This window comes from Rattus norvegicus, chromosome 17 (genome assembly GCF_021556685.1).
Source record: "Rattus norvegicus strain SHRSP/BbbUtx chromosome 17, alternate assembly SHRSP_T2T, whole genome shotgun sequence".
Lineage (NCBI taxonomy): Eukaryota > Metazoa > Chordata > Mammalia > Rodentia > Muridae > Rattus > Rattus norvegicus.
The window spans coordinates 65,063,829-65,086,541 of NC_141550.1; the positions used below are offsets into that span (position 1 = coordinate 65,063,829).

General features: G+C 41.7%; 1 protein-coding gene across 4 annotated transcripts in view; it reads left to right on the forward strand.

The window, feature by feature from the left end:
• Window positions 1–22,713, forward strand: part of Ryr2 (ryanodine receptor 2) — a 593,362-nt gene that overhangs the window by 343,863 nt on the left and 226,786 nt on the right. For all 4 annotated transcript variants that reach the window (XM_087591546.1, NM_032078.3, NM_001191043.3 and 1 more), the window contains 5 exon segments: window positions 587–779; window positions 2,461–2,677; window positions 4,112–4,216; window positions 9,305–9,408; window positions 15,457–15,540. In XM_087591546.1, the coding sequence (XP_087447672.1) occupies window positions 587–779; window positions 2,461–2,677; window positions 4,112–4,216; window positions 9,305–9,408; window positions 15,457–15,540 (703 nt within the window).

A 22,713-nucleotide genomic window follows, 5' to 3' on the forward strand; every position in this document is an offset into this window, starting at 1 on the left:
AATAGCATTCATATGCATGCAGAAATTTCTAAATACAACAAGGCCCATTTTCCACCCAAGTTCTCTAGCTCCTATTTAAAAAAAGAAAAGAAAGGAAAAGAAAAAAGTTTGCTCTCTTTTTGACCCAGAGTTTAGCACACGATATCACATGATGCTCATTTTGGAGCTTCACATAAAATACCCATCAAAAAACAATTTCAGTGAGGAAGCATCCATTTGGCTTACAGTTCCAGGTGGTACAGTCCATCATGTCAGGGAAAGCATGAAGGCAGGAAGCAGGAAGCAGGAAGTACCTGGCGATACTGCATGCACAGCCAGGAAGCAAAGAGTATCATTGCTGGTGTCAGCTCTCTTTGTACTCCTCATGTAGTTTGAGATTTCAGCCTAGGGGATGATGCTGCCCACCTTTAAGGTCTATGTAATGCCTGAGGCCTGTTACTTTGGTGACTCTGAGTCCTGCACAGTTGACAGTACACATTAACCTCTACAGTGCATTCTTCCTTGGTTTTGGTCCTTCACTCTTACTGTATGACTGAGGATGATTCTTCATGTTAAGCCTCACCTTACTTACCATTTCCCCCAACAGGTTGTATAGCTCGAACAGTGAGCTCCCCCAACCAGCACCTGCTGAGAACTGATGATGTCATAAGTTGCTGTTTAGATCTAAGTGCCCCGAGCATCTCGTTTCGCATTAATGGACAACCTGTGCAAGGGATGTTTGAGAACTTCAATATCGATGGCCTGTTCTTTCCGGTTGTCAGTTTCTCTGCAGGAATAAAGTTAGTACTTCTCTGCTGCTTGGTCTGTTTCCACTCTTGCTTCTCAGGCTTCCACAGAGGACTTTCCTCTTCCTTGCTAACCTTAGTCCCTTGTTCTGAGATGTTTGTTTCCCTATGGATGTCCACCATAGAGTCCCTTCTCTGGCCCGCATGTTCATCGACCCGTGCAACACTTTGGGGCTTTCTTACTTTTAGTGACCTGAAACTTCACGCCCATTTCTCAAATTTACCATGGAGTTTTATAAAGGAGGATAGATGAAATTCTACAAAAAACCAAACCAAACCAAAACAAACAAACAAACAAAAAACACTTGAATTCCATGGTGGCTTGGAAACATGGAAAATGCTCATGTTTTCACTAGTTACTGTATTTGTGTGTTTCCCTAATAAGAAAGCCTCTCTTAGTCCTACCAACTGTCTTCTTTTGCTTTAGTTGTTCTCAAGTTATAATAATTTCCAAGGGATATTTCTAGTTATAAAGCAGCATAAAGAAGAAAAGCAATCTAGAGGCATTAGCTATCCATGAAGATGCAGCCATTTCTGGCGTATTTATACAAATTATGCTTCTTTCTCTAAGTTTGCAGATTATTTAAAGGTTTTACATTATTTATCCTACTTCCGTTTGGGGAATAGAAATGAAAAAACAGAAAATTGATCGTAAGGAGTTAAAAGTATTATTATAATTATAATTATAATTATTATTTGTAAGCTGAATACCTAGATCACTACTGTCACATGGCTGTTTCAAAGCTCCTTCAATAAAGCTTACGTTGTTTTTAATTGAACATAACGGGCACAAAATCTTAGCGAGTACTCTGCTGTTGTTGAAATTAGCAAAGTATTATAACTATGGTCACCTGCTTTCTTCAGCAAACAGAGGTGAAACTTAGAGCTTCTTTGAGGAGTTTCTCTAGGAAATCAGATTCAACACAGTGCCTGTTTTTTCCTAACAATCATCCAGATCCTATCATTTTAAGCACACAGATAGGTGTCATCCTCACTGTGTCTGATTAGCCCTTGGTGGCCTTGGGACATGGAGTGGCTGAAAACATGTCCCTTATTCATGGAAATATAGTAATGCATCTTCCATCATGGAACTGTCCTCTCTAGGTCATCAAGTACTGGGTCATCACTGACCCATGAATACACTTGAGCTATGTTTTCTTCTTTGGTCATAATAATGCTCTTGTGTTTAACCTCTTATAGGGAGAGGCTCTTCGATTCCAAGGTGATAAGACTATTATGATATTGTATTAGTTACTTTGCTGTTGTTGATCTGTTTGTTTTGACTTACAGTCCCAAAGGTTAGAGTTCATAATGGCAGGCAACACGTGGCCTAGAAAGTGAATGGTCACATTTCCATCCTATACAGCAAACAGAGCCAGAGCAGGAAATGGGGTGAGGCAGTAAACCCCAGAGCCCATCTCCAGCAATGCATTTATTCCTCCACTAGTTGCACCTCCTAAGGGTTCCAAAGCCTCCCCCAAACAGTGTCACCTGCTAGGAACCATGTGTTCAGATGCATGAGGCTACAAGGGGCAATTTTCCTTTAAGCCATAGCTGGGTAGTATGTGGCTTGTGATGTTAGTTCTGTACTAACAAATGTTACCAATATTTTCAACTAGAAAGCATACATATGTACATCAAAGATATAATTGATGCAAATTTGCTTCCTTTGCAGGGTTCGCTTTTTGCTTGGGGGGAGACACGGAGAATTCAAATTTCTCCCTCCACCGGGCTATGCAGCTTGCTATGAAGCTGTTTTGCCCAAAGAGAAATTGAAGGTGGAACACAGCCGAGAATATAAGCAAGAGAGGACGTACACACGAGACCTGCTGGGGCCTACAGTGTCCCTGACCCAAGCTGCCTTCACACCTGTTCCTGTGGACACCAGCCAGGTACAGAAAGGGACACTGGGGGGCTGGGGATTTAGCTCAGTGGTAGAGCGCTTGCCTAGGAAGCGCAAGGCCCTGGGTTCGGTCCCCAGCTCCGAAAAGAAGAACCAAAAAAAAAAAAAGAAAGGGACACTGGTGGCTGCCGAATTGCAGGTGCTTGCAAGCTTGCGCTGCAGCCCCCAGTACTGTATCTTTAGCCATGCAACTGATGGGTCTAATAAATAAAGCGCCCCTCTTTGTCCTCCATTTGTATGGTTTCTGCTTTGTGTTTTGGCGTTCTGTAGAGTAGTGTCTCAACCTACTATGCTGTAATGTATCATAGTGTTACATTATTTTTCTTAAGTCTCTGTTCTGGGTAGTCTTGAAAGTTTTATTACAGCAATTAGCATTGGGGCTGGAGAGACAGTTCCCCAGTAAAAGGTACTTGCCACCAAGGATGACCTGACTTCAGTCCCTGGTACCCACATAGAAGAAGGAGAGAACTGATTACTTCAAATTGTTCTGTGACCTCTACATGCATGCCTGAATGCACGCATGTGCACCTTGGTGTTTATCGAGCTCTAATGGGAAAGTGTAAGGGATGGCCTGCCCTGCTCCTTGAGCCTATGTTGGGGACACACTGAAAGGAGCACAGCAGAGTTAGTGGACACCTGTCATGGTTGTCAGATGCTTAGGATTCCGGAGCCAGGGGATTATCTGCAGCCTTCCAACTTGCCCTACACTCAGGCCTGTGGACATTGGCCGGGTTGCGTTAGAGTACTGGGGTGGTTTCTTTTTCTGACTGATGCACACTTTGGTATTGGTCCGTATCCACTCTCATCTCTCAGTTGTCTCAACCACTGTGCTCTTGGGAATTTTTCTGGAAGAAGCACCCTGACACCCAGGAGAGTGGAAGAAAGGAGATATCACCACTGGGCTGAAGCCAGGACAGCTCCTGAAAGGCTTTAAGGCTGGGTCCAGTTCCTATTTTCATTTTATACTGTAAAATTGCAAGGTGCAAGATTTTACAGAAGCCTGTGTGGCAGTCAGCGGGTTGTTAATGGCAACGACCCACCATTTTAGCTCTTTCTCCAGGTCATTCTGTTCTAGGCAGCAAGTGAAGTCATGTTTGGCAAATAGGCAGTGAGAGTAGTGCTTCTGGTAAATCACTAAATCAATCAATCAATCAATCACCATCCAATAATTGGTCTTTTCTGCCTTATTGTACTTTACCCTGTTCTCTGTGTCTGTTCATTTATTTGCAATCCTAAATGTATACACACACGCACACATGCGCGCGCACACACACAAACCATGAAATAGCTGGATAAGTGCCCAATGATTTTGTGGTATCTTAAGGCTCTGTGAGGTATTTCTTTTGGTGCTGAGCAAGGGTAGTTGGCACAGTACCTTCCAGCATTTGTTTCTGATGAGCGTTTTTTCCTCCTTTTTTTCCAGATTGTGTTGCCTCCTCACCTGGAAAGGATAAGAGAAAGACTGGCAGAAAATATCCACGAGCTCTGGGTTATGAATAAAATTGAGCTTGGCTGGCAGTATGGTCCGGTATATGATTTTGAAATTTATTCTCAGATGCTGTTCATAAATCACTTGGAAAGATAACATTTTCTTGTTGAACCTGCTGTAGTGCGACATGAATCAATAGAATTGATTTTTGTTTTTGAGGTATCTTAGCTCCGTGTGTGTCTTTTTAAAAGCCAAAGGGAATGCAGTAATGGCAGACTTCCTGACTCGAAAGTTACTAGGGTATGGATTGAAAGTTTTACTTTAAAAAATCAAGCTAAATATAGATAATGAGCATTCATTTCCAAGCTAGAACACAGCAGAAACAAAAGTCGAAATTGGAATGAAAATAAATACGTCATTTTCTTTTTTTTTTCTCTGATATTCTTTTAGCCCAGAACATGTAGCAGCCCAGACCTGTGGGTAGATGTTCACAGTTGGTTCTATGATTTAAGAGCGATGTGGCCAATAATAGTTTATATGTTTCTAAATACTAAATGATTTTACTTTATAATTTGTCAGTAAAACTTTGCTTGGAAGAGCATATAACTCTATGACATCTCAGTTTGTGATAAATGTATTTTTGCCGGGATCTTGTGCTTTTAGAATAGTACCGTGCTAAGTCTCCCAAAGGCTGGCATGCTTTTCCATGATTCTGTGTGTCATGTTGAGCTGAAAATGGAGTATGTATTATGGTTAGTAGTCATGCTAACTGTTCATGTATGTGCAGTATTTTGTCCTTTGACAAATACTTAGTCTCTCGTATAAAGACTATCAGCTTGGGCTGTTGCTACTGAGCACTGGACTCTGGTCATTATTCTAGTCTCCTTAATGGGAGTCATGCAGAAATTTTCTATGGTCATCTTGGTAGAAGTTACATAGTTATGAGAACAGCTCATCAACAAGAGATTACACTTTCTGCCTTCTACTTTACCTAGTTTTTCTTTCTTTACTTTTTCACTTTTTTGAGAGTACAATTACATCATTTTTCCTTGCTCTTTCCTCCCATATACTTCTCCTTGTTCTCTTTCAAATATATAGCTTTCCCCATTAATTATGGTTATATATTTTTATATATTGTTATATATGTTATATATTTATATTTATATATGGAAAACAAGTGTGTGTAGATGAATTTGTTCCTAAGTATAACCTGGGTAGCCTGTATAATGTAACTAGAGTGTATATTTTCAAGGTTGACCATTTGGTATTAGGTAAGACATTTTGTTGTGAACTCAGCATCCCTTAGTTGCCTATAGTTCCACAAACTCACATCAAACTCCCTGGTCTTCTGTCTCTTAAAATCTTTGTGCCCCTTATTTTACAATGTTCCCTGCACCTTAGATGCATGTATTTTGTAGATGTATCCATTGGGGCTGGTCTCTACAACTCTGCATTTTGTTTGGCTATAGTTTTCTGTGAAGGAAACTATTGCAAAGGAAAGTATTCTGGATAAAGGGTAAAGACTACACTTATCTGTGGGTATTAGGACAGATGTTTAGGTAAGTTGTTAAAGATTACGCTGGCTTAGTAAAGCGGCGGTTGTAGGTTCTTCTTAAATACCCATGACTTTACTAGCACTGACTAGTTAGCTAGGTGTCTAATACCAGGCATGTTTTTGATCTTATTGGCTAGTTCTTGAGTCTTAATTACAGAGCTGTTGGTTACTACCAGACTATTTGCGCCACTACTGCCCTGTAGGATTGATTAGCATACCATGCTAGTTGTTGATTTGTTCCATAGATCTCATGAGTGAGTACAGTTTTAGTGGCCTTCCTACTTTGGAAATTTACATGGTGCCTTCTGGTACCATGAAAGCTAGTCCTTAGGGAGGAAGCATACATGTCAATTCCACCTCATGGGTCTCTGGGCCGTGTTTCTGAATGGCATGTTGTCTTCAGCAATAGACTTACTTTATACCTCTGATGGGCAGGGGGCTACCAAGAACAGCAGCCCTAGGCTGTGTATTTGGGGAAACTCTTGGAGAGATCTGCAGTGTGCCACACTAGCTCAGCTACTAGGGCCTGACACTCTTAGATTTTGGTTTTTTACTGTATAATTTCTGAAACTCAGTTCCAAATCAAGATCCATCCCCCACAAAATAATGTTCAGACATTGCTCAAACTGGCAAAGACAGATTCATTCTTTGGCTTTTTCGTTCTTTGCTTGCTTTAGTTTTTGTGAGATGGTAGGGATTCACTGTGTGGCCTGAGCTGGCACTGAACCCTGTGGCCATCTTCTTGCCTTAAACTCCCACTTGCTAGGCTTACAGATGTGAGTTACCCACCTTGTTTGGCTTCATTAAAAACCAAGGAAGTAGATAAATGCTAAATATAGGATTGGACCACTGGCTGAAATCACCAGGGAGAAAGGTTATCAATGTGTCAGCTGCCAGAGGAACCATGGACAAAATTAGCCAAAAGTTTCAATGTGAAAATAAGGATGTTACAGGCTTGGAGGATTAAGAAAGAGTTTGTGCAAAAGACATAATGAATTCCCACATACTGACAGCCATTTACTGGGCCTGTGCTTAGATGAGATGGTTTTTCAAGATGACCACCTCAGACAAATGGTTTCCAGAAACTCTAGTTATGTGTTTTGTTTAACAACAGAATGAAATAATTCTCATAACACGTTGGCTAAGTCTAGTTCCATTTAACATCACATATGCTCTTCCTGCTACATGCCAAGCCCTCCGAGTTTCCAGGTACTAAGGGAACAGCATGCTCTCCTGCTAAGGTGCATCCTCCAGTCCTCTTTTCACTTTTCCCATTGAGCCTGAGTCTCACCAAGTTGACCTAGCTGGCCTTAAATTCACTCTGTAGCCTAGGCTGATCTTGAACTTGAAATCTCCCTGCTTTAGCCTCTTGGTAGCTGAGCTGATACACCTGAACCAGTAGGTTTGACTCTGTTTGGCTTTTGGGGACTTTGTGTTTAGTTGAGTGACAGACATACAACCTCAGAGTGAAAAAGAAATATGTAGATCCTCCTTTTAGAAATCAAAGAAGGCTTCTAGGTGAACTCAAATATTAGGCACAGGAGATAATTTGGCAAGCAGAGACCAGTATGATCTAGGCAAAGTCTCTGCATATGCCAAAGGAGGTAGAAGAAGAAATGGGACATTTCCAGTGACCTGCCAGTGGCACAGTATAATCACAGGTTGACTCAAGGGGCCATGGTACAGAGGAAGAGAGGTGATTCTGGCCATGAGAATAGAAGGCAAGTGACAAAGAGCTTTGCTTACAGTGTGATTTTATTTTATAGAGGGCTAAAGTGGTGAGAGGTGACATGCTTTTGTCCCCACACTGAGGACAAAACCTCAAAGAACTCTGATGGTATGAGAGCTTGAGGTTAATGTGGCAGGGGCAGAGAGGGTAAAACAGGTATTGGAGGGGAGATGGGTTTCTGATACCCTGGTGCCTAGAAGGGGGTGGTGAGACATTGCAAAGTCAAGAAAGAGTAGGCTATGGTAAGAGAGGGGAGGGATAGGCAAGGTAAGACTCATTCTCTTCACCTGAAAAGCATGGCAGTGCTATCTCTTCTCTGGCCTAGGGTAGAGAAGTAGGAGACTACAGAGAACAGGGGGTTGTGTCAGGGCTAATTCACTTTTGCTTTCATGTTTAGAATTTAGGACTCAAGAATAGAGTCTTCAGTTCAGTTTTGTAACTGCTTCATTTGCAAATCCTATTCATTTCTAATGATCCAGAGAAAGAAAGGGATAAAGTCATGATTTCTAATTTGGCTCTGCAGAAAGAAAAAAGAGAAAAGAAAAACCTCATGTTTGCACACTTTTCCAGTGGCATATATAGAACCCGATAATTATTCCCATGGAGTAATTTGTTCCCTCACAGCTTATGGCTGTCATCAAGGTGCCACTGGGGCAGGGATGCCTGTGTAATTTAGGTCTTTACAAAGATTACAAAAATTTAATTACTAAGCCAAGAATAGAAGACATCTTCATTAATTCCTTCCTGCAATCTTGAATGTAGTGTGACCACTAATGCACTTGGCTCTTACCACGGGATTTTACATTCTTGGATTCAGTCATGTGTAGGTTAAAAAAAAAACTGGAAAAACAATTCACATTGGTGATAAGTTTGAGTTCTTCTGGTGTGGGAAGCCATTCTGAGGTGACTTAGAACATGCATGGGGAGGGGATACATCCCATGGTCTGTGTATACAGACATTGCTATCTTGGCGAAGGGATTTTGAGCATCAATGGGTAATTTTGGATCAGGGTTCTAGCAAGCTTGATAAGATCCTGCACCCAGATCCCAGTAGACATCAAGGGACACTGGCAAAGATTTCTATGAAGAAAGTCTTTACTGTGCTAATCAATCTGCTAAGGTTCATTCGTGATCTCAGACTGTGATGGCTGAGACGAGCAACCAAAATCACCTCAGAGTTTATGTGTGTCAGTCATGTTGCTTATTCATGTCCCTGAGCAATCGATTCTAGATGGAAAAGGCACTGCTAAGTAAATCTAAACTATTGCCATATCTTCTCATGGAGTCAATTTCTATGTTAATGCCATGCGTCAGGGGCATGGATATGATCCAAGGGCTAGAATGCCTGCTTTTGATTTCTAGTGAAAGGAGCAATAAGTCAAAGATCTACTCTCTTAGGTATAGTGTTGCAGGCCTGCAATCCCAGCGTACAGGAGCCTAAGGCAGGAGATCCTGAGATTGAGACTTGTCTGGGCTACCTAGTGATTTCAAGGCTGCTCTGGGCTACTAAGCAAACTCCTCTCTCCAAATGATCTAATTAATTTCCACGCACTACGCACAATTAAAAAAATTGTCAGTAGGGTCAGTGGGCAGATCACTACATTAAGAAGGCAGATGGGATAAACTTCATGGAAAAATTTGAGCAGATTCTGGAAGGACCCTAGTGAGCATGCTCATGGGTTCATGGAGCCAGCCTGGCAGAAGTGTGTGGGAGCTGAGAACTAAGCTATGCCAATGGGAGGAGAGCAGGGAGTGTAGATCATGCCAGCCTTTCAATAGACATTTGAAGATTCCAGAAGCTTCTCAGGGCCAGCTGTCAGGGAGTTCTACCTCCTCATTTGTCCCCACACAGCTATGTTTCACCCTGGAGGCTCCTCTATGCTGATTCCCCTTCTTGTTTCAGGTTAGAGATGACAACAAGAGACAGCACCCATGTCTGGTGGAGTTCTGCAAGCTTCCGGAACAGGAACGCAACTACAATTTGCAGATGTCTCTGGAAACCCTCAAGTGAGTGCCTCTATATTTTATCAAGTTCAGGTTGCCAAGTATTGACATTATCACTTTGATTCTGCCAGGAAGCTATTTCTACTGTAGAAAGTTCCATAAAGTGCAGGTGGATTGGATCAATATTCGTTGGGAATTTGACTTTTAGTTGGTTTTGTTTCTTTGTTCATACATGGCTCTATAGTTGTTTGGTGGTTGAATCTTTCTTATTTACGTATTTATTCTTTTATTATTTGATCTATCTATCCATCATCTTTTTTCAAATTCAAACTTCTTCTATCTGTGGGTATTTATAATGTTCCTAAGAGGGCAAGTCTTCGTAGGGTAGAGTGTTCTCTTCCTATGTAGAATGATTATGGATAGACAGAAGCACTGTTCCTAGTCTGTATCAGAGGGTTAGGAACTGTTCTGGTCAGCTCTGACATCCTCCCTGGGTCTGTACAATGAGCTGAAGGCTAGAGAATGCCCTGTGCCTATGGGCTTAACTCCTGAACCACTTGGCATTCTTCCTTGGGTCCTCAGCTTTGGCAGTTAGGAACTGTGAAAGTTCACACAGTCCTGTGGGTCTTAACCTGGGTCAGATCTGGTCCCACCCTGGCTCCATGGCTTCTACTGACGGCTCTGTGAGATGCGGTGGCCCCTCTTATTTTTATGTATTCTTGTTGTACATCAGTATTTCCCAAAGGGAAGCCTATGATTGCTTGAGGAAATTAAAGGATACAAGAGTTCTAGAATCTAACTACACTGCTTGGAGTGTGAACCAGAGACTGGGCTAGTCACAAACCTCTACAGGGCTATGCTGGTTTTAGATATGAAAATTAAGTGGTTGAAAATACTCATTACAATTTAAAGGAGAAACCTACATAAATGTAACAACTTAAAAATAGAGGCACATACATTATACATCTTGATTTAAATGATTTAATTTTACATAACAGTTTTCATTATATTTATTTACCCTAGCATCAGGCTGATAAAATAGAATGAAGAGAAAGTTAGCCCTTCACCACAGTTATTTTAAAGAGCACCGATTTAATATATTTAGGAGAATTACTTATAGGAGTTAACCAGACTTTCATTTTTGATGATGGGCTTTCATAAAGGGAGCTGTACAGTATATGTGTGTACAGTATATGTGTATACATCTCTAGTACATATACACACACGCACTAACACACTCATGCACCCACGCACCCACACACCAGTTTGATACCCGTGCCTTTCTGAAGTCCTTTCCCCTTATTTTCTGAGCCCATCTCTCACTGAACCTAGAGCTCACCAAATCAGCTAGACTGGCTGGCCAGCAGGCCCCAGGCATCTTCTTCTCTCTCTGTCTCCTTGGTGCTGTCTTTACAGACATTCACTGCCGCACAGGCCTTTAAAAACGTGTGTTCTGAGTATCCCAGGGAAGTCTTCCTGCTTGCAAAGCAAGCACTTGACTCAGAGCCATCTCACCGCCCCCACAGAATCTTTATTTTTTTATTTTTTGTTACTTGGCCAGTAGAGATTTGGGATTTGCCATCTTCCTTGGAATAAATAGTTTGGCTGGGGTGGAGTAAGTGGAAATGCTTTCAGATTTTATTTTAAAATTCTAATATTTTTGAAAAATTGTATAATTTTTATTATTTATAGTGTGTACATGTGTGTGTGTGCATGTGAATGTGTGCTTGTGTACACCATGCCAGAAGAGGTGTCAGAACCCTTGGAGCTGGAGGTATACTACAGGTAGTGGTGAGACGCCTGAATTAGGTCTTGGGAACTGAATTTGCATCCTCCAGGAGAATAGCAAGTGTTCTTAATTGCTGCGCTATGTCTCCAACCTCAATATCCTCTCCCATCTTCATATCTGTTCCAGTGTTTTATAGGACTAGTTTCAGTCAAATTGTTCCCTTATATTAACGCGCTGCTGCTGTATTTATCTTTTTGTTTCCTGTTTGCTAAGAACAAGGAGTAATTCACACCGAAGTTACTTACCACATACTCAGAGTATAAAACCCAAATGACGTTTCCTATGCTGGGCTAGTGCTCAGGGCATGCCACATATAGTCAATGAGGTTAGATGTCATGGAAATAGACACACCTTAGGAGTGATCTTAGACTGTGTGGTCACTTCCTGGAAGGAGTGTGTGCACCACGGGTCAATGAAGAACCTATTGAAGGCAGACTATGACCAGGCTGATTGAGCTAAGGAATGTATTCTGTGTCACCTTGAGCATCTCTGGCACTCTGCAGCTCTGGCCTTGGTTTGTAGTCGTGACATAGCATTCAAACATTTTGTTCCATAATTCATGGTGGCTTGTTGTTTCGTATTTTACAGTATAATTTAGTTAAATTTTCAGTGCATCCCTTCTCACTTTAACAATTGATCGCTAGGCCAGCTGAGTGTAGAAATGTACAAATTTGCACGGAGTATGCTAACCCTCTGACTGCTGTGTATAATCTAATCTCCTTTCTAACAGCTCCTGGTGGTTGGTTTGATGAATCAGTAGACGCCTGTGTGTAGTTTTTCCCTGAAGGGAATGCTAATGAGTCTGCTCATGAGTTTATTCTGATCATATCCCTTACTGCATCTCACAGCTCAATTGGGTTCCTGTATATGATTTCTTTAAAAGTCAGAGTAAAGAAAAAAGCTTGATCTCCATGTTCTTAGAATACATGCATCTATATCACACACTTGGGGGGGGTAGGGAAGGAGAGAGAGGAGGGAGGGGGAGGAGGAGGGAAAGGAGGGAGGGAGAGGAGGAGGGAGGGAGGGAGGGAGCGATAGAGAGAGAGAGAGAGAGAGAGAGAGAGAGAGAGAGAGAGAGAAGAAGAGAGGAGGGGAGAGCAGGGGAGCAAAGAGAAGATGGTAGGAGAGAAACTGCTTCAAGAGAGACACACATAATGTATCATTAAAAGAGGAAGGAGTGAGGCAGGCAGGAAGAAAACAGTAGACATGCTTATGTAGAGACACAGAGAGAAAGAGAGAAAGACAGATAGATAGACCAGGCAGACACATCACATACACACACAAACACGTACACATGAGACACATACATATACACACAGAAGAACGTGGACAGAGACACAAACAGATTTATCTATATACAGAGAGACTGATACACACACACACACACACACACACACACACACACACACACACAAACAAACCAACCCTCAGGGGTAGACATGAGGAGGCATAGAAATATTCATATACAGAGACATGTGAGACATGGAGAAATATTCAGACACAGAGAGAAAGAGACATGGACAGAGACATACACTGGGTTGGGTGTGTATGTAGTTGGAATGGGCTACCCCACAGAATCAAACAGCAGTGTTCAGAGTCCATTGCATTCTTCCCGAAACACAGTTCTTGCCTGGACTCTCTCTCTGTGTGTGTGTGTGTGTGTGTGTGTGTGTGTGTGTGTGTGTGTGTGTGTGTGTGTGAGTGTCTTGTGCTTTCACCTGGTCCAAAGTCAGTCTATTTAAATGTTGTTCTCAACCCAAAAACACCTTCCTGGAATGATCTGGAATAGTGTTTGACAAAATATCTGCATAATGTGACTCACTGGAGTAAACAAATTAAACTAACAAGTCAATATGCAAGAGACATTTACTGAGCTTAGAGTAGATGCCAAGCCTGTCCAGGATTCCTTTTTACCTGTAACCTACAAATGTCTGTCTTGTCTGTTCAGGTCTGTTCTGCCCACCACATATATCCCCAGACTTTGGCTGTGTTGTCTGCCTGGAGTATTTTCCTCCTTATCTAACCCTTTATACCAACAGAGCCTTATTTTTGAGGTACTAGTTATCCTTATTATGATAGCTCTAAAAGTTATTGTAAAAAAACGTAACTTTCCACAATTTAAACTTCATCTGGTTTTACTGACATTCTTTGTAAGCACCTTTTAGCTCTTGCACTCTGGGAGCTGCAGGAGTTCTGTACCTTGGAGCATGCCTTATCCACAGCGCTAACCCGGTGGATCCCCACTGCCCTGTGTCTCTTTGTTCAAGCCCGGCCCTGTGATAGTCTACTCTCTGTGTGAGATAAAGCCACACTTTCTCTAGGAAGGGCTTGCTGGGAAGAGGATTAAAAGGCTGCATGAGTCTCTACTGAGAAGGCCACACCACAGTTTGCAGAAGCCATTGGCTTTCTTTAGAGCCCATAGGAAAGGGCTGGAGAGTTGGCACGGTAATTACTGATATATACATCTCCCGTAGAAGATCCAAAACCTCTTGTAAATCCAGTTCTAGGTACTGTGCTCTTGTGGAAAATCCACACATAGACACATAGTTAAAACAAAATAAAGTTATGAAGAATAAAGCCCATGAGAAGATGACGTATACCAACTGAGTTTTCCATGGATTAGGGGCCTTTGTAATCTTATCATCGAATGTGACTTTGTCAGCATAGACTCAAAGCCCCTACCTCTGCAAAGTGTAATTAATGTTGCAGTTCCTAGATAGAAACATAAGAGCTATTATAGTTCATATAGGACATACATCCACACGTGCACTGGCTTAGGAATTATGGTATAATCCGATTTCTTAGTGAACATGTACTCACAAGCTGATCACCTAAATTTAAAATAAATCCAAATATTATTGTCTGAGCTGGTTTTGGCATTCCCAGTTGAAGGTTTCCTAGCTCTTTTCACATTTCATTGATCCCAAGACCTGGATCATAGGTTTCTGCTGTCCACTGCACAAGACTCAGCACTCAGGCATTTAACAAATACTTACTGAATGGAGGATTGAGCAGGGGACAATGGTTAACACATTTTCTGCCTCAGGATACTGTTATTGAGTAAATATTGGGTCCACTCCATTTGACAAATTTCTGCCCTTCTGTTGCTGGTTAGCCTTGTTTTAATTGTTAAACTCTGTATTTTATTAATAATGTTTCTCCAGTCACCCACCCATCCATGCAATTCTATCTAGATGACTAGATAAAATATATGGGCAAGCATGATATATGCGCATGTTTAGACAGATGTATCAGGCAGTCCTGGGTTTTAGTATGTATTAAGTGTATTCATTTTAGCATTGTTTGAAACAGTCAAAGATTGAAAATTGCCTTGAAAGACTATTAAGAGGAAATATGTTAAAATATTTTGATGGTTCGAACAATAACAAGTAGCCTACTTCAGTAATGAAATGGTTCAGCAGTTAAAAGCACTTGCCACCAAGCTTGGCAAATGGAATTCCATCCCCAGGACGTATACAGCAGAAGGAAAAAACAGACTTCTACAAGTTTTTTTTTCTGACCTCTACTCACGTGTGTCCCTCTAAACAAACAAACAGAATATTTAAAAAACAATAAATAGGTCTGGAGAGATAGTTCAGCAGTTAAGAGAGATAACTGCTTTTGCAGAGGATCCAGGTTCAGTTCTGGGCATCCCCATGGTAAATTACAACCATCTGTATCTCCACTTCCAGGGACTATGATATCTTCTCTGACCCCTATAGCCACTAGACATGTACACAGTACACATACATGCATTAAGACAAATCACTTTGGGCATTATAAGCTTTATGGGATAGAACAATGCCAGGAAGGTTATAGTAGACTGTGGGAATATCAACTTACAAAGAAATAGCTCCTGCATATACTCATTGGGGTAAAAAGTAGAACACGGTAATGCCAGCCCTCGTGTGCAAATCCCGGTATCTGATTTGCTATATGTGGAGACCTCCACTTCAGTACCACACAGAGGAACTGGAAACACTGGATGTTTAGAGACAGAAACAGAGCTATTAGAAAAGGCTCTGTGTGTGTGTGTGTGTGTGTGTGTGTGTGTGTGTGTGTGTGTTTGTGTGTGCATGCACACATGCCGGGGGATCAGCTTTCTAGTGCTAAGGGTTTGAGCCATTCCATTGTTAATTGTCTGTCCCTTTACCTGGAAGTAAACTGGCAGATATATGTTTCCTTTACCTTTGGAAGGAGAGCCTCATACTCTCCTTGCACGGTGGATGATACAGTCTCACTCCTGCATGGTCTTATTCTGGCTGCTTTCAGATGTAAGGACTTGGTTCTTCAAGCTCATATCTGTTGTTGTTGCTTCCCAGGACTTTGCTGGCATTAGGATGTCATGTGGGTATAGCGGATGAACATGCTGAAGAGAAGGTGAAGAAAATGAAGCTGCCCAAGAAGTAAGTTGAATGGCTGGCCCGTACCTGGTAACTGATGTGGTGTATCTTCAGCACGCTGAAATGAACCTTGGAGGAGACAGACAGGCCCGTGCTCTTGGCTATGCAGTGCAGATTTCAAAACTTTACACAGACCGAGGAGACAGCTTAGTAGTCAAAACACTTGCCTTCAAGTGTGTAAGGGGTAGTAAACTCTTATTTTTATTGAGAGACCCTGCCTGCCTCACTCAGTGAACAAAATGAACAAGCAATGGAGGATGATTTTTGGCATGAATCTTGGGTTACAAACAAATGTTCATGTGTACATACATGAATGTTCTGTGCACATATAGAAACATGTGCCTATACATACACCACATATGTACACATTATGTGTGTATGTGTGTGTGTGTGTGTACATGTTCATGTTATGTGGTGCAGGTTCATGCATGGTTACAGGACAACCTTTCTGCCTTTTCTGTCTGCTACTGCATACATCAGGCCAACTGGCCTGTGAACTCTTGGAGACTCTTCCTCTCTATGTCTTATCTCCCAGTAGGGAACACTGGAACCACAGATGCTTGCATTCTTTTTTCTTTTTCTTTTCTTTTCTTTCTTTCTTTCTTTCTTTCTTTCTTTCTTTCTTTCTTTCTTTCTTTCTTTTTTTTTTAAGATGTAAGTACACTGTAGATGTCTTCAGACACACCAGAAGAGGGCATCAGACCTCATTACAGATGGTTGTGAGCCACCAGGTGGTTGCTGGGATTTGAACTCAGGACCTCTGGCAGAGCAGTCAGTGCTCTTAACCGCTAAGCCGTCTCTCTAGCCTGATGCTTGCATTCTATACCTGGCTTTCACCCGGTTCATGGGGGATTCCAAACTTGCATCATTGGGCTTGTACTTTTACCCACTGAGCCATTGCCCCAGTACCTTGTGTTTGTGTTTTGAAGTGATACCTTTTACTTGTTTCCTGTTTCCTATGTATCTCATGGAAATGGATCTATAGTGCCTAGACATCCAAGTCACAATCTACTGAGAATTATTGTTTCTGTTTGATTCCCTGAAAACTTCATTTCCAGTTTGTCTGCACACACTGCACTGTGTTCTCTGGCCTCTCTTTGAAAAGATGCTGTCTGCTGAGTGTTCTTAATGATCAATCTTTCCCTCTTGAAGTGGTCCTAAGTCTTGACTCAAGATTGCTAAGGAGTAAAGGAAAATCTCCAAGCAAAAAGGAACCAAAGTGTGTGTGTGTGTGTGTGTGTGTGTGTGTGTGTGTGTGTGTGTGTGTGTGATGGGGGACTTCACCATATCGATATTTACTTTAAAACAAACACAAATAAATTAAATAATAGAAAAAATATATGCCTTGGCATTCCCAGTTCTAATTTCTGTTTCAAATTATTTCTGCTCTAGTTGTTTTCTGGAGACCGTTGTTTGAGAACTCCCTCTACCCTTTCCATGAAAATGTCAGCCAAGCATTTGTTTCTAGACACGCTTCCAGCAAGACATACTGTTCATATCTCCACTGTGCAGTCATATGGAGTATCCCTATTTGTTTCAAGGCCCTGAAAGGGCTAATTTGCTCCTGAAATTTAAAGCTAACACCCATTTAACCCAGACTTCATCTTTTCACATTTACCATGTAGTGTTCATCCCATAGTGACTTCCCTGGTTCATTTAACTTGATTCATACCAAACAGAATGGGATGGCTGGGAAACCCGGAGACTCACTGAATGTTGGTGGTGGTCTGTCATGCTTTGGCTACAACACTTTAGTTGGTCTCTTTCAGCCTCATTTGCACCCCTTAGTAAGTCTATGGGTCCTTTGGGAATGGAGTATACAATTGGTCTGCCATGTAACAGCATGGGGGTCTCTGCTCATCCAAGAGATAGTAAGGATTTTCTTTGTTTACATCTTCAGGGATTTGCTGCAAGTAGAATGGGCAGCTCAGCAGGATTTGTCTGGCTTGCTTTTGTTCTCTTTTTCACAGAGTATTTAAAAGAGAAACTCCAAAGAAAACCAATGCCTAGGCTGTAATTTATTTTATTTTATTTTCTTAGATTTTATACATGTCAAAATAAAACTAGAAGATAATAATTTCAAAACACTGTTCGTTCTTTGTCAGGTGAATGGATTTGAGTTACACATATGCTTACTTTTATATTATATATAATATAATATAAATATATATATATAAAATATATCTACCTAATGGGCTAATTTAATAAAGTTATTGTCACAGGGAGTAGGCCTGTGAAGTAGGTGTACTAAAAACTACTGTTCAACAATTATATGAAAGGAGATATGGATATAGTAGCTGATTTTGTTAGGTCTTTTCCAGAGAGTTCTAGAAGGTAGTGTGCATTGTATAGATAGGTCTGTTATTGACAGGCTACAAGATTTTGCTTTGCAAGAATTGTTACAAAAATTACTTCTTTATTGCCTGTGAATTTTCAGCAATCAAGCTGAAGCTTCCTTTCAAGCTACTTAGCTTCCAAGATTAACAATCTATTTCCTTTTATTGAAAAATCTGAGCTCTTTGGGTTTTTTTTTTTTTTTTCAAGATAGTACTTCATGGCAGCTATTGGTTGATCGTTGTGTACCTTATCAAAGAGCTTGAGTACGAGGAAATGGGCATTTGAAACCAAAGTTCGTTTACATGTTTCTTTAACATACACATTCTGATTTAATGCTTTAACGTGTGTGTGTGTGTGTGTGTGTGTGTGTGTGTGTGTGTGTTCACATATATGACTGTGGCCATACGTGTGCTAAAGCATACATGTAGTGGTCAAAGAACAACCTCAGGCTCAGGTCTTTACACCCCACTTTGTTTGAGGCAAGGTCTCTCTTACTGTCCACCACTGTGTGCACCAGGCTAACTGGCCCATGATCTTTGGAGACTTATTTTTGTCTCTGCTTCCTCCTTTACTTACCAGTGTAAAGATTATGGACATGGGTATTACTGTATCCAGTTTTATTACTGGTTTTAGGGATCCAAACTCAGGTCCTTACTCTTGCACAGCAAGCACTTTAACCCATGGGGCCACGAGTTTCTTTCTTAGGATGTGACTCTAGAGAACCCTGACTAATACAGGTACCTACTACCCTTTCTCCCAAACCTCTTCACATCCTTGTTTCTTTCTTAGGATGTCTACAGATTGAAAATGGTTTTAGAAGCATCTAGTTCCCTGTGAAGCATGTGTTTCGTCAGCAGCCTCAAATCTAGCCCATTGAATGTACAACTTTCAAAGGCACCTGTATTTATCTTTACTGTGTGAGATGATTTGAAGTTAACAAGCAGATGTGAAGAGGTTTGGGAGAAAGGGTAGTAGGTACCTGTATTAGTCAGGGTTCTCTAGAGTCACAGAACTCATGGGTAGTCTCTATATAGTAAGGGAATTTGTTGATGACTTACAGTCTGTAGTCCAACTCCCCAACAATGGTCAGCAGCAGCTGTGAATAGAAGTCTAAAGATCTAGCAATTGCTCAGTCCCACAAGGCAGGCAGGTAAAGAAGAAAGAATCTTCCTTCTTCTAAATGTCCTTATGTAGGTCTCCAGCAGAAGGTGTGTCCTACAAAGGAGCCAAAACCATCCAATGGAAAAAAGATAGTATTTTCAGCAAATGGTGCTGGTTCAACTGGAGGTCAACATGTAGAAGAATGCAGATCGATCCATGCTTATCACCCTGTACAAAGCTTAAGTCCAAGTGGATCAAGGACCTCCACATCAAACCAGACACACTCAAACTAATAGAAGAAAAACTAGGGAAGCATCTGGAACACATAGGCACTGGAAAAAATTTCCTGAACAAAACACCAATGGCTTACGCTCTAAGATCAAGAATCGACAAATGGGATCTCATAAAACTGCAAAGCTTCTGTAAGGCAAAGGACACTGTGGTTAGGACAAAACGGCAACCAACAGATTGGGAAAAGATCTTTACCAATCCTACAACAGATAGAGGCCTTATATCCAAAATATACAAAGAACTCAAGAAGTTAGACCGCAGGGAAACAAATAACCCTATTAAAAAATGGGGTACAGAGCTAAACAAAGAATTCACAGCTGAGGAATGCCGAATGGCTGAGAAACACCTAAAGAAATGTTCAACATCTTTAGTCATAAGGGAAATGCAAATCAAAACAACCCTGAGATTTCACCTCACACCAGTGAGAATGGCTAAGATCAAAAACTCAGGTGACAGCAGATGCTGGCGAGGATGTGGAGAAAGAGGAACACTCCTCCATTGTTGGTGGGATTGCAGACTGGTAAAACCATTCTGGAAATCAGTCTGGAGGTTCCTCAGAAAATTGGACATTGAACTGCCTGAGGATCCAGCTATACCTCTCTTGGGCATATACCCAAAAGATTCCTCAACATATAAAAGAGACACGTGGTCCACTATGTTCATCGCAGCCTTATTTATAATAGCCAGAAACTGGAAAGAACCCAGATGCCCTTCAACAGAGGAATGGATACAGAAAATGTGGTACATCTACACAATGGAATATTACTCAGCTATCAAAAACAACGAGTTTATGAAATTCGTAGGCAAATGGTTGGAACTGGAAAACATCATCCTGAGTGAGCTAACCCAATCACAGAAAGACATACATGGTATGCACTCATTGATAAGTGGCTATTAGCCCAAATGCTTGAATTACCCTAGATCCCTAGAACAAACGAAACTCAAGACGGATGATCAAAATGTGAATGCTTCACTCCTTCTTTAAATGAGGAAAAAGAATACCTTTGGCAGGGAAGGGAGAGGCAAAGATTAAAACAGAGACTGAAGGAACACCCATTCAGAGCCTGCCCCACATGTGGCCCATACATATACAGCCACCCAATTAGACAAGATGGATGAAGCAAAGAAGTGCAGACCGACAGGAGCCGGATGTAGATCACTCCTGAGAGACACAGCCAGAATACAGCAAATACAGAGGCGAATGCCAGCAGCAAACCACTGAACTGAGAATAGGTCCCCCGTTGAAGGAATGAGAGAAAGAACTGGAAGAGCTTGAAGGGGCCCGAGACCCCATATGTACAACAATGCCAAGCAACCAGAGCTTCCAGGGACTAAGCCACTACCTAAAGACTATACATGGACTGACCCTGGACTCTGACCTCATAGGTAGCAATGAATATCCTAGTAAGAGCACCAGTGGAAGGGGAAGCCCTGGGTCCTGCTAAGACTGAACCCCCAGTGAACTAGACTGTGGGGGGGAGGGCGGCAATGGGGGGAGGGTTGGGAGGGGAACACCCATAAGGAAGGGGAGGGGGGAGGGGGATGTTTGCCCGGAAACCGGGAAAGGGAATAACACTTGAAATGTATATAAGAAATACTCAAGTTAATAAAAAAAAAAAAAAAAGAAGGTGTGTCCTAGATTAAAGGTGTGTACCACCATGCCTGGATCTGGGACTTCCTTTGTCCCAGATGACCTTGAACTCAGAGATCTCCTTGCCTTAGTGTCCGGGGATTCACAGTCACTATGCCTCAAGATCAGGATCACAGGTGAGCCTTCCAGTTCTGGATTGTAGTTCATTCCAGGTATAGTGAAGTTGACAACCAGGAATAGCCACTATGGTGCCTTAGTTTGGGTGAGATTATTAGTTATTCAAACTCCTTTCTTCTTTCCTTGCACAGGGTGCTAGAAACTCAGGTAAAATAAACTATAGTTTATAGTCTGGGATGACAGCTTAGTTGGGAAACTGCTTGCCTTGCATGCATGAGGGCTGAGTTTGATTTCCTGGAACCCATGTTTAAAAGGCTGGGCAAGATGGTGTACACTTATAAACAGAGACCTGGGTCAACTGAGATAGGTGGATTCCTAGGGCTTTCTGGTCATCCTGCCTCGTCTTTTTAGTGAGTTCCAGGCCAGTGAGAGATGCTGTATCAAAAACCAAGGAGGATGGCAGCTGAGTAACATCTATCCTTCATAGATGTATATGTGCATAAGTTTGTGTGTGTGTGTGTGTGTGTGTGTGTGTGTGTGTGTGTGCAAGTGCACGCAGTCTACACCTGAAAATGAATCAACTAGTTTGAACTCAACTTCAAATTAACAAACATAAATAAGGCTTCATGCTTCTCACTGAGATCATTCACAGATCAAAACAATTTGGGGAGAAACTTTATTTAGGAAGAGGACTAAAACTGTCAGAATTATCTGGTTTCTCATGAACAGAACTTGTCTATAATGTTTTATTAAGAAGGCATTTCTCTCTCCTCCCAACCATCAAAAGAGCTTCCTTAGTATGAAAGCTTCCTGTTAGCTTCATTTGCCCAGAGCCATCGTTTTCTCTTGAGGATAGCTTGCATGAGCGTTGGCTTTAGTCAGTGATTTATAGATTCGTCTTCAATCTTTATTATCTGTGTGCCCTTGCTGATAGCTAGTTAGGTCTAGGCCCCTCAGTGCCCACTTAGAAGTGCTATGTTGGAGTGTTCATGGAATCCCAGCAGTGGGGAGGTGGAGAGATAGTTGAATCCCTGGGAGCCCACTGGCCAACCCGGCTAGTTCTATCAGTGGGTTCCAGGTCTACTGAGAAACCCTGTTTCAAAAACAAGATGGAGATACACGAAGATACATCACTGTAGGCCTCCTCCACACATACACACACACACACACACACACACACACACACACACACACACACACGTATACATACACATACATGCATGCACCCACGCATGCACGCACACACCAAAAGTTTATGAAAAACAGTATTAGGGTTGGAAGGATGGCTCAATGGTTAAGGATACATAGTGTTTTTAATAGAAGATCTAGATGTGGTTCCCAGCACCCATGTCAGGCAGCTCACAACCACATGAAAGTCCAGCTCTAGGGAGTTTGACGATCTTTTCTGGCCTCTATTGTTACTTGTGCATTCTCTGTCTCTGTCTCTGTCTCTCTCTGTCTCTCTGTCTCTCTCTGTCTCTGTCTCTCTGTCTCTCTCTCTGTCTCTGTCTCTCTGTCTCTCTCTGTCTCTGTCTCTCTCTCTCTGTTTCTCTCTCCCTCTTCTTCTCCCCCTCCCTCTCTCCCCTTACTTTCCTGTTCTTCCTCTTTGAATCTTAAAAAAAAAAAAAAAAAATTACATGAAGACAAAGCCCTTAAGTGTTGCTCATTTTAATAATCAATACTTTTGTTTTGAGCACCCGAAGTGTCAACTATTAAGAACACACAGTTGTAGGTCCTTT